General features: G+C 56.9%; 1 protein-coding gene across 5 annotated transcripts in view; it reads right to left on the bottom strand.

Annotated features, from left to right (window-relative positions):
* Positions 1 to 11202, bottom strand: part of mta2 (metastasis associated 1 family, member 2) — a 79208-nt gene extending 68006 nt beyond the window's left edge. For 3 of the 5 annotated variants that reach the window (XM_060855840.1, XM_060855842.1, XM_060855841.1), the window contains exon 1: positions 10957 to 11201. In XM_060855840.1, the coding sequence (XP_060711823.1) occupies positions 10957 to 10984 (28 nt within the window). In that variant the 5' untranslated portion in view covers positions 10985 to 11201. Of the gene's footprint in view, positions 1 to 10956 lie in introns of all 5 variants that reach the window. The other 2 variants (XM_060855845.1, XM_060855843.1) reach the window with 2 other exon arrangements.
* Positions 11203 to 13507: the final 2305 nt, after the last annotated feature.

Raw genomic sequence — 13507 nt, 5'->3', positions numbered from 1 at the left:
CTGTTCAGCCTCTCTATAGCTCAAATCCTCCAACCATGGCAACATCCTTGTAAATCCTTTCTGAACCCTTTCAAGTTTCACAACATCTTTCCGATAGAAAAGAGACCAGAATTGCACGCAATATTCCAACAGTGGCCTAACCAATGTCCGGTACAAGAGCTCCCAACTCCTGTACTCACTACTCTGACCAATAAAGGAAAGCATACCAAACGCCTTCATCACTATCCTATCTACCTGTGACTCCACTTTCAAGGAGCTATGAACCTACACTCCAAGGTCTCTTTGTTCAGCAACACTCCCCAAGACCTTACCATTAAATGTATAAGTCCTGCCAAGATTTGCTTTCCCAAAATGCAGCACCTTGCATTTATCTGAATTAAACTCCATCTGCCACTTCTCAGCCCATTGGCCCATCTGGTCCAGATCCTGCTGTAATCTGAGGTAACCCTCTTCGTTGTCCACTACACCTCCAATTTTGGTGTCATCTGCAAACCTACTAACTGTACCTCTTACGCTTGCATCCAAATCATTTATGTAAATGACAAAAACTAGAGGACCCAGCACCGATCCTTGTGGCACTCCACTGGTCACAGGCCTCCACTCTGAAAAACAACCCTCCACCATCACCACCCTCTGTCTTCTACTTTTGAGCCAGTTCTGTATCCAAATGGCTAGTTCTCCCTTTATTCCATGAGATCTAACCTTGCTAATCAGTCTCTCATGGGGAACCTTGTCGAACGCCTTACTGAAGTCCATATAGATCACATCTACTGCTCTGCCCTCATCATATGAGGGACATCAGCAACTGTGGAGAGACTGAAGACACTGAGACTGTTCTCCTCGGAGCAGAGCTTGAATCAAGGTGTTCAAACTCATGAAGGGACTAAATCAAGGAATTATGGAGAAATTGCTGTCAAAGGTAAAGCCAGAAGGACACATATTAAAGATAATTGTTGGAAGAACCAGAAAGGGAATGGTGAATGTTTATTTGATGCTGAGAATTGTTGCAATCTGGAATGTGCTTCTGAAAGAGTGGTGGAAACAGGATATAAAATTGGAATCACAGAGCCTTTCTGTACAGAGGTTATTCAGCACATCACATTTTGATTATGATTGTGATTACAGAGAAGAAGCCATAGGTTCAAATAATGCTATAAGGTATTCACCCTCAATGATCTGTCCAATTCCCCTCAAAATTATTTACAGAATCAGCTGCCATTTTAGGTCGACTATTCCAAATCCCGAAGAATCTGAAAGGATTCTCATCATACCAAAAATCCAACAAACCACCGATAGCAGTGGGTTCCCATCATAATTGTGTTAAAGGTGATACAAACTATTAGTAAATATAGCCCTCACAGCCTTCCTACTATACTGACCTACTCCCAAACAGACTCCTTATAAATAGCAATTCACCCCTAGACAGCCTCCCTGTAAACGCAGGCCCCCTGCCGGGCAGCCTCCCTGTAAACGCAGGCCCCCTGCCGGGCAGCCTCCCTGTAAACGCAGGCCCCCTGCCGGGCAGCCTCCCTGTAAACGCAGGCCCCCTGCCGGGCAGCCTCCCTGTAAACGCAGGCCCCCTGCCGGGCAGCCTCCCTGTAAACGCAGGCCGCCTCCAGATAACTACAGACCCCCTCTTTGGGAGTCTCCCTGTAAACACAGGCTCACTCCCGGGCAGCCTCCCTGGAAAGATTAGAGTGGTGTTGGAAAAGCACAGCAGGTCAGGCAGCATCCGAGGAACAGGAAAAGCCCTTTTGCCTGCAGGACTTTTGCTGAAATATTGATTTTTCTGCTCCTCATATGCTACCTGACCTGCTGTGCCTTTCCAGCACCACTTTAATCTAGATTCTGATCTCCAGCATCTGCAGTCCTCACTTTCTCCTCGCCTCCCTGTAAACGCTGGCCCATTCCTAGACAGTCTCCCTGTCAATGCAGGCCTGCTCCTGGGCAACCTCCCTGTAAACACAGACCCACTCTTGGGCAGCCTCCCTCCTGGGGAGTTTCCATGTAAACATAGATCTGCCCCTGGGAGTTTTCCCATAAATGCAGGCCCATTCCTAGCAAGTCTGCTGGTAAATGCAGGCCCACTCTCAGGGAGTTTCCCTGTAAACGCAGACTGCTCCTTGGCAGCCTCCCTGTATACACTGGCCCACTCCCAGGAAGCCTGCCTGTAAATGCACCTGCTCCCAGGAAGTCTCCTGGTAAACACATGCTCGTTCCCAGCGAGTCTCCTGGTAAATGCAGACCTGCTCCCTGGGAGTCTTCCTGTGAACGTAGACCCACTCCAGGGTAGACTCCCTGTAAACATTGAACTACTCCCAGGCATCCTCCCTTTAAGAAGTGACCCACCCCCAGGAATCTTCACATAAACACAGACTCAGTACCAGGCAGGTTCCCTACAAACACCGGTCTGCCCCAGGGAGACTCCCTGTAAACACAGGCCCACTTCTGGAGAGCCTCTCTGTAAACACAGACCTGGTCCCAGGCAGATTCTCTCTAATTGTTGACCTATTCCTGGGCAAATTCCCTGTAAAAATAGACCTGTTCTTCGGGAATCTCCCTATAAACACTGATCCGATCCTGGGGAGTGTCTTTGTAAATGCAAACCGTCTCCTGGGGAGGTTCATAACACAGATCCAGTATGATATGTTAATGATGACAGCTTATGCTGCACAAGTATTGCAGTGAGTCAGGGCACTGGACAGTTGAGCATGGAGCTACACAATTTGGAGATGGGTAAATCAGACAGAGGAGCAAAATTAAACAAGTGAAAACTGTTTGCCTTCACCATGACATTGGACCTGTTCTCAAGTTGGTCCAAGATTGCAACAAAAGGCAAATTTCTTCATAGGTAACACTCAGTCCATTGTGCAGAGCCAAGATTAGAGTGGTGCTGGAAAAGCACAGCAGGTCAGGCAGCATCTGAGTCGTCGGAAAATTGATGTTTTGGGCAAAGGCCCTTCATCAGGAATGAGGCAGGGAGCCTCCGGGGTGGGGTGGGGAGAAGGTAGTTTAGAGTGCAATAGGTGGATGGAGGTGGGGAATGAAAGTGATAGGTTGGAGAGGAGAGTGGAGTGGATAGGTGGGGAAGGAAGATTGGCAGGTAGGACAGGTCATGAGGATGGTTCTGAGCTGGCAGGTTGGAGGAGGAGAATGAGGAAATTGATCTTGACTGATCTCTTGCATCTGCAGTCCTCATTTCACCATTGTGCAGAGCACCTGGCAGGCACTTTGGTTATCCAGGCAAGCCCTTGGATAGACGTTTAATTCCTGGTTTGGCAGTGGGGCACAGATGCTCTAAGTGGAGGGGAAAGTCCCAGTTTATCTATTTCCCTTTGCTGACCCTGGATTTTCTCACTTCTCCCAGGAGAATATATGTGGTGAATATGTATTCGCATGTGTAAAATGGCACAACTTCTACGCTAGGAGTGAAATGAAGTGACATATCACAGTATTACACATAGTTCATTGCAGTCCATAAGCCCAGCATGTGGAAGAGAGGGAGATAGCAGCCCAAGACTCCCTGTTCTCTCTCTCATTGATGTCCTCAAATTGAGAGTCAATCATTTTACCATTTCAGGTTAACTCTTGCCAATTAGCTGGCCAGGATCCTTCAGCAGGGCAAAGATGGACTCCCAAGTAGAACAGCTGAGTGGCATTCCACACAAAGCACAAACTCCACTGGCAGATGGTTCACCTGCCACAGACTGACCAGAAATCCCAAATATTTATTCCAATTGATTCTTGCAGAGGTCACTGAACCCCTGGCACTCATGCATTCTCAACAAATCAGCTGGGTCCATGATCATGAGGAACACATCATCGGCGAAAGCCAAAAAGAACACTTAGCCCACGCCAAGGCTAACAGATTGCAAAGACACACGACTGTTCAAGACTCTACACACGCCCCACCTTTAACATCCTGTCACAGACAAAAGCCAGTGGTTTCTTGATTTTCCGATTCCCTCTCATGGGACAGTGAGGCTCTAATTCAGGCATCAAAACTATGGTTCATCTTCATTCTGTCAAGCCATAAACAATCCCTTGACTAAGGGTGAGGGGATGGCCTAGTGTATTATCACTGGACTGTTAATCTAGAAACCCAAATAACGTTGTGTGGATCCAGCTTTGAATCCTGACAGATGGTGGAATTAGAAATCAAAAAAAAAGTCTCTAGAATAAGAGTGTAATGAAGATTATCGGAGAAACCTACTGATTCCCTGATGTCCTTCGTGGAAGGAAACTGCCATTCTTACCTGTCTGGCCAACTTGTGACTCTAGACCCATAGCAATATGGCTGACTCTTAGGGATGGGCAACAAATGCTGGCCTAGCCAGCGATGGCCTCATCTCACAAATGAATTTTTTAAAAAACTCTGTCCCCAACACCACAAGTTTTCCTGTCAAATTGTCCACGCCCATTGAACTTTTAAATTCCCTAATCTCAATTACCCCAAACCATTCTCCCCAGTCCTTTGGCAGTCTCTTGTAGTTGGTCAGGATTCAAGTTAGTTGAGAGCGATCAGGGACATTAACATTAAGACTGAAGCTTTTCTAAATATAGAGAATTCGCATCTCGTTTTTCTGACTTGAATCTGAGACAGAAATCCTTCAAAAGCCAACCTTACTTTCACAATGCAAGTACAAGGAGAAAACTCTCAAATTCCACCTCGATATGACCCCGCCCCCAAACAAAGTAGTCAAGGAGTTTTATGACTCTAGCTTGATATACCTTTGATTCTTTTTAACTCTTATTCCATTCAACACCGGAGCCTTGTTCCTCCACTGATCTTTAAACTTTGTCACGTTCTTTCCCTCCATTCTCCCCATGACTGCATGCCAGTCTTCCCACCCCCAAATGGTTGCTGTCGCCACTACCCTGACTCATCACTACTTTCATACCAGCAGTTTCACCTCTCTCCTCACCCTGCCCACATGGTGTAAGAACTTCACATATATATCTTTCTGTCAGTTTTAGCCTCTAATCTCAGGCTTTTATTTCTCATTTCCTGATTTTTATTTCTCGTTGAGAAACCAACTCCATTTTTGCCAGGTCTGTCCAACGGGGTATAAAACTAAACACCCACTGACCTCCTGCCAAAATCTTTACAAATCTCACAACATACCCCCCACCTCCAAATCCTTTTTGACTGTTACCTCATTTTATTTGGCAGGTAATCCTATGTGTGAAACCCTTCTTTAGCTCATCATACAATCATTGTCCTTACGCTTCCTGATTTCAATTTCAAATGTCTGTTCAATACTTACACTCAGACCCTCTTTTCGATGTTCCTTGATCTCAGAGCCCCTCACCCTGATCCCGAAACTCTGACTGACCCCTAAACTTAATTCCAAGCCTACATCTCAACCAATGCCTCCATCCCCAAACTCGAGTTCACCCCTCACCCTGGTCTGCCCCTCAGCCCAGTGTCTGGGCCCAGTCACCTCCATCGGCTTGACTGCCCCCTCGCTGACTCCAGCCTGCATCATCGCCTGGTGTTTCTCACCCTAGTGTCCAAAATTTACCTTTTACTCTGATCACAAAACCCTGAAATCACCTCCCGCATTCCCAAACACTGACTTGTCCCTCACCCAATCGCCTGACATTTTACTTGCCCAATCTCTAATCAACAACTTGACCTTTATCCCCCAAAATCCTTGATCCAATCACTAAACCACCATTCATCCTTGGAACTGATTGTCAAACCCTGATCCAACCCTCACCCCAATCCTCGTCCCAGTTCAGACCTGGTTTGTCCTTCACATCAATTCTCAAAACCCAACAGGTCCCCCTTTCAGATGATAAAACCCTGACTCAGTTGTTCACCTTGCACGCCCAAAAACCAGTCAGGTGTTATCCTTATCTTTGGTGCCAGTTTGTCAATTGCCCTGATCCCCAAATTCAATGCCAACTTGCAACCCCAAAGCCACGTTAGCCCCTTGCACCTGTCTCCGGCCTTGTTTTGTACTTCACCCTGGACTTCGGCTCTTTGTCCTGGCCTCTCCTCCAGTTTGATCTCTAGCCCTGAATTCTGGTCCCTGTTTGCACCTCCCCAGTATCCACCCCCTCTCTGCCCCTATTCGCACCCCATTTCTGTCCAGACATTTCAACTCGCCCTGGACTCTAGCTCCGGTCTCCCCTTCGCCCTGGTGTCTGGCCCCACATTCCCCCTTGTCCCAATCTCTGACCCCTGTTCATCTCCCATGCCATCTCTGCCCTCTGTTCACCCTCTCGCCCCCGCCTCTAGTCCCTGTTCACCCCACGCCTCAATCTCTGGCCCCGGTTCACCCCCTCCCTCCGTCTCTGGCCCCAGTTCAGCCCCTCCCTCCGTCTCTGGCCCCAGTTCAGCCCCTCCCTCCGTCTCTGGCCCCAGTTCAGCCCCTCCCTCCGTCTCTGGCCCCAGTTCAGCCCCTCCCTCCGTCTCTGGCCCCTGTTCACCTTCACGCCCCAATCTCTGGCCCCACGTTCCCCTTGGCCCTGATCTCTGGTTCTGGTCTCCCCTTGCCCCAGACTCCGGTGCTGGTCTCTGTACACCCCTCTGCCTGTCTCTGGCCCCACATCACCCCCCTCGGTACCGTCTCTGGCCTCACATTCCCCCTCACCCCAGTCTCTGACCCCACATTCCCTTTGCTCCAGTCTCAGGCCCCACATCACCCCTTGGCCCCGGTCTCTGGCCCCACATCACCCCTTGGCCCCGGTCTCTGGCCCCACATCACCCCTCACCCCATTCTCTGGCCCCACATCACCCCTCACCCCATTCTCTGACCCCACATCCCCCTTTGGCCCCAGTCTCTGGCCCCACATCCCCTTTGGCCCCAGTCTCTGGCCCCACATTCCCCCTCACCCCAGTCTCTGGCCCCACATTCCCCCTCACCCCAGTCTCTGGCCCCACATTCCCCCTCACCCCAGTCTCTGACCCCACATCCCCCTTTGGCCCCGGTCTCTGACCCCACATCGCCCTTTGGCCCCAGTCTCTGACCCCACATTCCCCCTCACCCCGGTCTCTGGCCCCACATCCCCCCTCACCCCAGTCTCTGACCCCACATCCCCCTTTGGCCCCAGTCTCTGACCCCACATTCCCCCTCACCCCAGTCTCTGGCCCCACATCACCCTTTGGCCCCAGTCTCTGGCCCCACATCCCCCTTTGGCCCCAGTCTCTGGCCCCACATCCCCCCTCGCCCCGGCTCTGGCCCCACATCCCCCTTTGGCCCCAGTCTCTGGCCCCACATCCCCCTTTGGCCCCAGTCTCTGGCCCCACATCCCCCTTTGGCCCCAGTCTCTGGCCCCACATCCCCCTTTGGCCCCAGTCTCTGGCCCCACATCCCCCTTTGGCCCCAGTCTCTGGCCCCACATCCCCCTTTGGCCCCAGTCTCTGGCCCCACATCCCCCTTTGGCCCCAGTCTCTGGCCCCACATCCCCCTTTGGCCCCAGTCTCTGGCCCCACATCCCCCTTTGGCCCCAGTCTCTGGCCCCACATCCCCCTTTGGCCCCAGTCTCTGGCCCCACATCCCCCTTTGGCCCCAGTCTCTGGCCCCACATCCCCCTTTGGCCCCAGTCTCTGGCCCCACATCCCCCTTTGGCCCCAGTCTCTGGCCCCACATCCCCCTTTGGCCCCAGTCTCTGGCCCCACATCCCCCATTGGCCCCAGTCTCTGGCCCCACATCCCCCTTTGGCCCCAGTCTCTGGCCCCACATCCCCCTTTGGCCCCAGTCTCTGGCCCCACATCCCCCTTTGGCCCCAGTCTCTGGCCCCACATCCCCCTTTGGCCCCAGTCTCTGGCCCCACATCCCCCTTTGGCCCCAGTCTCTGGCCCCACATCCCCCTTTGGCCCCAGTCTCTGGCCCCACATCCCCCTTTGGCCCCAGTCTCTGGCCCCACATCCCCCTTTGGCCCCAGTCTCTGGCCCCACATCCCCCTTTGGCCCCAGTCTCTGGCCCCACATCCCTCTTTGGCCCCAGTCTCTGGCCCCACATCCCTCTTTGGCCCCAGTCTCTGGCCCCACATCCCTCTTTGGCCCCAGTCTCTGGCCCCACATCCCTCTTTGGCCCCAGTCTCTGGCCCCACATCCCTCTTTGGCCCCAGTCTCTGGCCCCACATCCCTCTTTGGCCCCAGTCTCTGGCCCCACATCCCTCTTTGGCCCCAGTCTCTGGCCCCACATTCCCCCTCACCCCAGTCTCTGACCCCACATTCCCCCTTTGGCCCCGGTCTCTGACCCCACATTCCCCCTTTGGCCCCGGTCTCTGACCCCACATTCCCCCTTTGGCCCCGGTCTCTGACCCCACATTCCCCCTTTGGCCCCGGTCTCTGACCCCACATCGCCCTTTGGCCCCGGTCTCTGACCCCACATTCCCCCTCACCCCGGTCTCTGGCCCCACATCCCCCCTCACCCCAGTCTCTGGCCCCACATGTCCCCTCACCCCAGTCTCTGACCCCACATCCCCCTTTGGCCCCAGTCTCTGACCCCACATCCCCCTTTGGCCCCAGTCTCTGACCCCACATTCCCCCTCACCCCAGTCTCTGGCCCCACATTCCCCCTCACCCCAGTCTCTGGCCCCACATTCCCCCTCACCCCAGTCTCTGGCCCTACATCACCCCCTCACCCAGTCTCTAGCCCCACATCACCCTTGGCCCCAGTCTCTGGCCCCATATTCCCCCTCACCCCGGTCTCTGGCCCCACATTCCCTCTCACCCCAGTCTCTGGCCCCACATTCCCCTTTGGCCCCGGTCTCTGGCCCCACATCCCCCCTCACCCCAGTCTCTGACCCCACATCCCCCTTTGGCCCCGGTCTCTGGCCCCACATCCCCCCTCACCCCAGTCTCTGACCCCATATCCCCCTTTGGCCCCGGTCTCTGACCCCACATCGCCCTTTGGCCCCGGTCTCTGACCCCACATCGCCCTTTGGCCCCGGTCTCTGACCCCACATCGCCCTTTGGCCCCAGTCTCTGACCCCACATCGCCCTTTGGCCCCAGTCTCTGACCCCACATCCCCCCTCACCCCAGTCTCTGGCCCCACATGTCCCCTCACCCCAGTCTCTGACCCCACATCCCCCTTTGGCCCCAGTCTCTGACCCCACATCCCCCTTTGGCCCCAGTCTCTGACCCCACATTCCCCCTCACCCCAGTCTCTGGCCCCACATTCCCCCTCACCCCAGTCTCTGGCCCCACATTCCCCCTCACCCCAGTCTCTGATCCCACATTCCCCCTCACCCCAGTCTCTGGTCCTACATCACCCCCTCACCCAGTCTCTAGCCCCACATCACCCTTGGCCCCAGTCTCTGGCCCCATATTCCCCCTCACCCCGGTCTCTGGCCCCACATTCCCTCTCACCCCAGTCTCTGGCCCCACATTCCCCTTTGGCCCCGGTCTCTGGCCCCACATCCCCCCTCACCCCAGTCTCTGACCCCATATCCCCCTTTGGCCCCAGTCTCTGGCCCCACATCCCCCCTCACCCCAGTCTCTGGCCCCACATCCCCCCTCACCCCAGTCTCTGACCCCATATCCCCCTTTGGCCCCAGTCTCTGGCCCCACATCCCCCCTCACCCCAGTCTCTGGCCCCACATCCCCCCTCACCCCAGTCTCTGGCCCCACATCCCCCCTCACCCCAGTCTCTGGCCCCACATCCCCCCTCACCCCAGTCTCTGGCCCCACATCCTCCCTCACCCCAGTCTCTGGCCCCACATCCTCCCTCACCCCAGTCTCTGGCCCCACATCCCCCCTCAACTCAGTCTCTGGCCCCACATCCCCCTTTGGCCCCGGTCTCTGGCCCCACATTCCCCCTCACCCCAGTCTCTGGCCCCATATTCCCCCTCACCCCGGTCTCTGGCCCCACATTCCCTCTCACCCCAGTCTCTGGCCCCACATCCCCCTTTGGCCCCGGTCTCTGGCCCCACATTCCCCCTCACCCCAGTCTCTGGCCCCATATTCCCCCTCACCCCGGTCTCTGGCCCCACATCCCCCCTCACCCCAGTCTCTGGCCCCAGTCTCTGGCCCCACATCCCCCTTTGGCCCCAGTCTCTGGCCCCACATCCCCCTTTGGCCCCAGTCTCTGGCCCCACATTCCCCCTCACCCCAGTCTCTGGCCCCATATTCCCCCTCACCCCGGTCTCTGGCCCCACATCCCCCCCTCACCCCGGTCTCTGACCCCACATCCCCCTTTGGCCCCAGTCTCTGGCCCCACATTCCCCCTCACCCCAGTCTCTGGCCCCACATTCCCCCTCACCCCAGTCTCTGGCCCCACATTCCCCCTCACCCCAGTCTCTGGCCCCACATTCCCCCTCACCCCAGTCTCTGGCCCCACATCCCCCCTTGGCCCCAGTCTCTGGCCCCACATCCCCCCTTGGCCCCAGTCTCTGGCCCCACATTCCCCCTGACACCAGTCTCTGGCCCCACATTCCCCCTCACCCCAGTCTCTGGCCCCACATCCCCCCTGACACCAGTCTCTGGCCCCACATCCCCCCTGACACCAGTCTCTGGCCCCACATCCCCCCTTGGCCCCAGTCTCTGGCCCCACATCCCCCCTTGGCCCCAGTCTCTGGCCCCACATTCCCCCTGACACCAGTCTCTGACCCCACATCCCCCCTTGGCCCCAGTCTCTGGCCCCACATTCCCCCTCACCCCAGTCTCTGGCCCCACATCCCCCCTTTGCCCCAGTCTCTGACCCTTGTCCCCACAATTTCCTCCTTCCCCCCCCCCAACAGCCCCTCTCGCCCTCCACCCACCTACCCCGCCGTCTGCAGTCTAAGCCCAATCCTTCCCCCCCCCCCGCTCGAGCTGCTCTCTTCCTCTTCCATGTCTGCCTCTTGTTATAAAGTTTGCTTTTAGCTGCTGCTTGGCACTTTGTTGTTTCTCAGGTCTTCCCCCCTGCCGGTGAGACACACGGGCGGGCGGGCAGCGAGGGTGGCCACCGGGCGGGCGGGCGGGCCGCCCTGCCTCCCTCCCTCACTCACTCACTCACCTCCCACTCTGTACATGTTGGCTGCCATGTCGCCCTCCCCGTCTCCCTGAGGCCGAGCTCCTCTCCCCGGCGGATCTCCCTCTCCCGGTGCAGGCTCAGACACACACACACACAGAGGCGGGCGGGAGGGAGGTCTCCTCCTCCTCCACCTCCGGGCCCTCCCTCTCTGTCGAGGGAGGGTGGGGTTGAGGGGAGGGGGGGTGGGGTGGGGGGGGAGAGAGAGAGAGAGTGTGAACCCTCCCGGGCCAGCCCCCGCCGGGGAGGGGGGGAGGGGGTGGTTCGAGGGAAGAGGGCGGGCACGCGCGGTAACGTGCGCGGGCACGCGGAGGAGTGGCGGGAGTGTGCGCGAGGACGGGTGGCCGTTGGTGAAAGGGCGCTCGCGCGGGCTGGTGGCGGCAGGCGCTTGCTCCCCACCCCCCCCCATCCCTCCCCTAATACACCCCCACCCCTCACCCCCCCCCATCCCTCCCCTAATACACCCCCACCCCTCATCCCTCACCCCCCCCATCCCTCCCCTAATACACCCCCACCCCTCATCCCTCACCCCCCCATCCCTCCCCTAATACACCCCCACCCCTCACCCCCCCATCCCTCCCCCTAATACACCCCCACACCCCTCCCCCTAATACACCCCCACCTCTCATCCCTCCCCCTAATACACCCCCACCCCTCATCCCTCCCCCTAATACACCACCACCCCTCATCCCTCCCCCAATACATCCCCACCCCTCATACACCCCCATCCCTCCACCTAATACACCCCCATCCCTCATCCCCATCCCTCCCCCACCCCTCATCCCACCCCCCCATCCCATCCCCCCATCTCTCCCCCTAATACACCCCCACCCCTCATCCCTCCCCAATATACCCCCACCCGTCATCCCTCCCACTAATACACCCCCATCCCCTTCCCTCCCCCTAATACATCCCCACCCCCATCCTTCCCCTAATACACCCCCACCCATAATCCCCCACCCCTCCCCCAATACACCCCCACCCCTCCCCCAATACACCCCCACCCCTCCCCCAATACACCCCCACCCCTCATCCCTCCCCCTAATACACCCCCACCCCCATCCCCTATCCCTCCCCCAATACACCCCCACCCCATCTCACCATCCCTCCCCCTATTACACCCCCACCCCCACCCCCATCCCCATCCCTCCCCCTAATACACCCCAAACCCTCATCCCTCCCCCAATACACCCTCACCCCTCATCCCTCCCCCTAATACACCCCCACGTCTCCCCCTAATACACCCCCACCCCTCCCCCTAATACATCCCCACCCCTCATCCCTCCCCCAATACACTCCCCCTCATCCCTCCCCCTAATATACCCCACCAATATATCCCCATCCCTCATTCCTCCCCCAGTACACCAACACCCCTTATCCCTCCCACTAATACACCCCCACCCCCATTCCTCCCATCCCTCCCCCAATACACCCCCATCCCCCATCCACCCATCCTTCCCACTAATACATACCCACCCCTCATCTCCCCCCATTCCTCCCACTAATACATACCCACCCCTTATCTCTCTCCCATCCCGCCATCTCTCCCACTAATACACCCCACTCTCATCCCCTCCATCCCTCCCCCTAATACACCCCCACCCTCATCCCCACCCCTAATACACCCCCCAATACATCCCCCTTATCTCTCCCCCATACACCCCCACCCCTCATCCCTCCCCCTAATACACCCCCACCCCCATCCCCTATCCCTCCCCCAATACACCCCCACCCCATCTCACCATCCCTCCCCCTATTACACCCCCACCCCCACCCCCATCCCCATCCCTCCCCCTAATACACCCCAAACCCTCATCCCTCCCCCAATACACCCTCACCCCTCCATCCCTCCCCCTAATACACCCCCACCCCTCCCCCTAATACACCCCCACCCCTACCCCTAATACATCCCCACCCCTCATCCCTCCCCCAATACACTCCCCCTCATCCCTCCCCCTAATATACCCCACCAATATATCCCCATCCCTCATTCCTCCCCCAGTACACCAACACCCCTTATCCCTCCCACTAATACACCCCCACCCCCATTCCTCCCATCCCTCCCCCAATACACCCCCATCCCCCATCCACCCATCCTTCCCACTAATACATACCCACCCCTCATCTCCCCCCATTCCTCCCACTAATACATACCCACCCCTTATCTCTCTCCCATCCCGCCATCTCTCCCACTAATACACCCCACTCTCATCCCCTCCATCCCTCCCCCTAATACACCCCCACCCCTAATACACCCCCCAATACATCCCCCTTATCTCTCCCCCATACACCCCCACCCCTCATCTCTCCCACTTATACACCCCCACCCCTCATCTCTCCCCTATCCCCCCATCTCTCCCACTAATACACCCCCACCACTCATCTCTCCCACTAATACACCCATACCCCTCACCTCTCTCTCATCCCCCCATCTCTCCCCCTAATACACCCCCACCCCTCATCTCTCCCCCATCCCGCCATCTCTCCCACTAATACACCCCCACCCTCATCCCCTCCATCCCTCCCCCTAATACAC

The sequence above is a fragment of the Hemiscyllium ocellatum genome, chromosome 46 (genome assembly GCF_020745735.1).
Source record: "Hemiscyllium ocellatum isolate sHemOce1 chromosome 46, sHemOce1.pat.X.cur, whole genome shotgun sequence".
Lineage (NCBI taxonomy): Eukaryota > Metazoa > Chordata > Chondrichthyes > Orectolobiformes > Hemiscylliidae > Hemiscyllium > Hemiscyllium ocellatum.
Note: the sequence above shows the minus strand (reverse complement) of the source record. Positions and strands in the feature narration are given on the sequence as shown.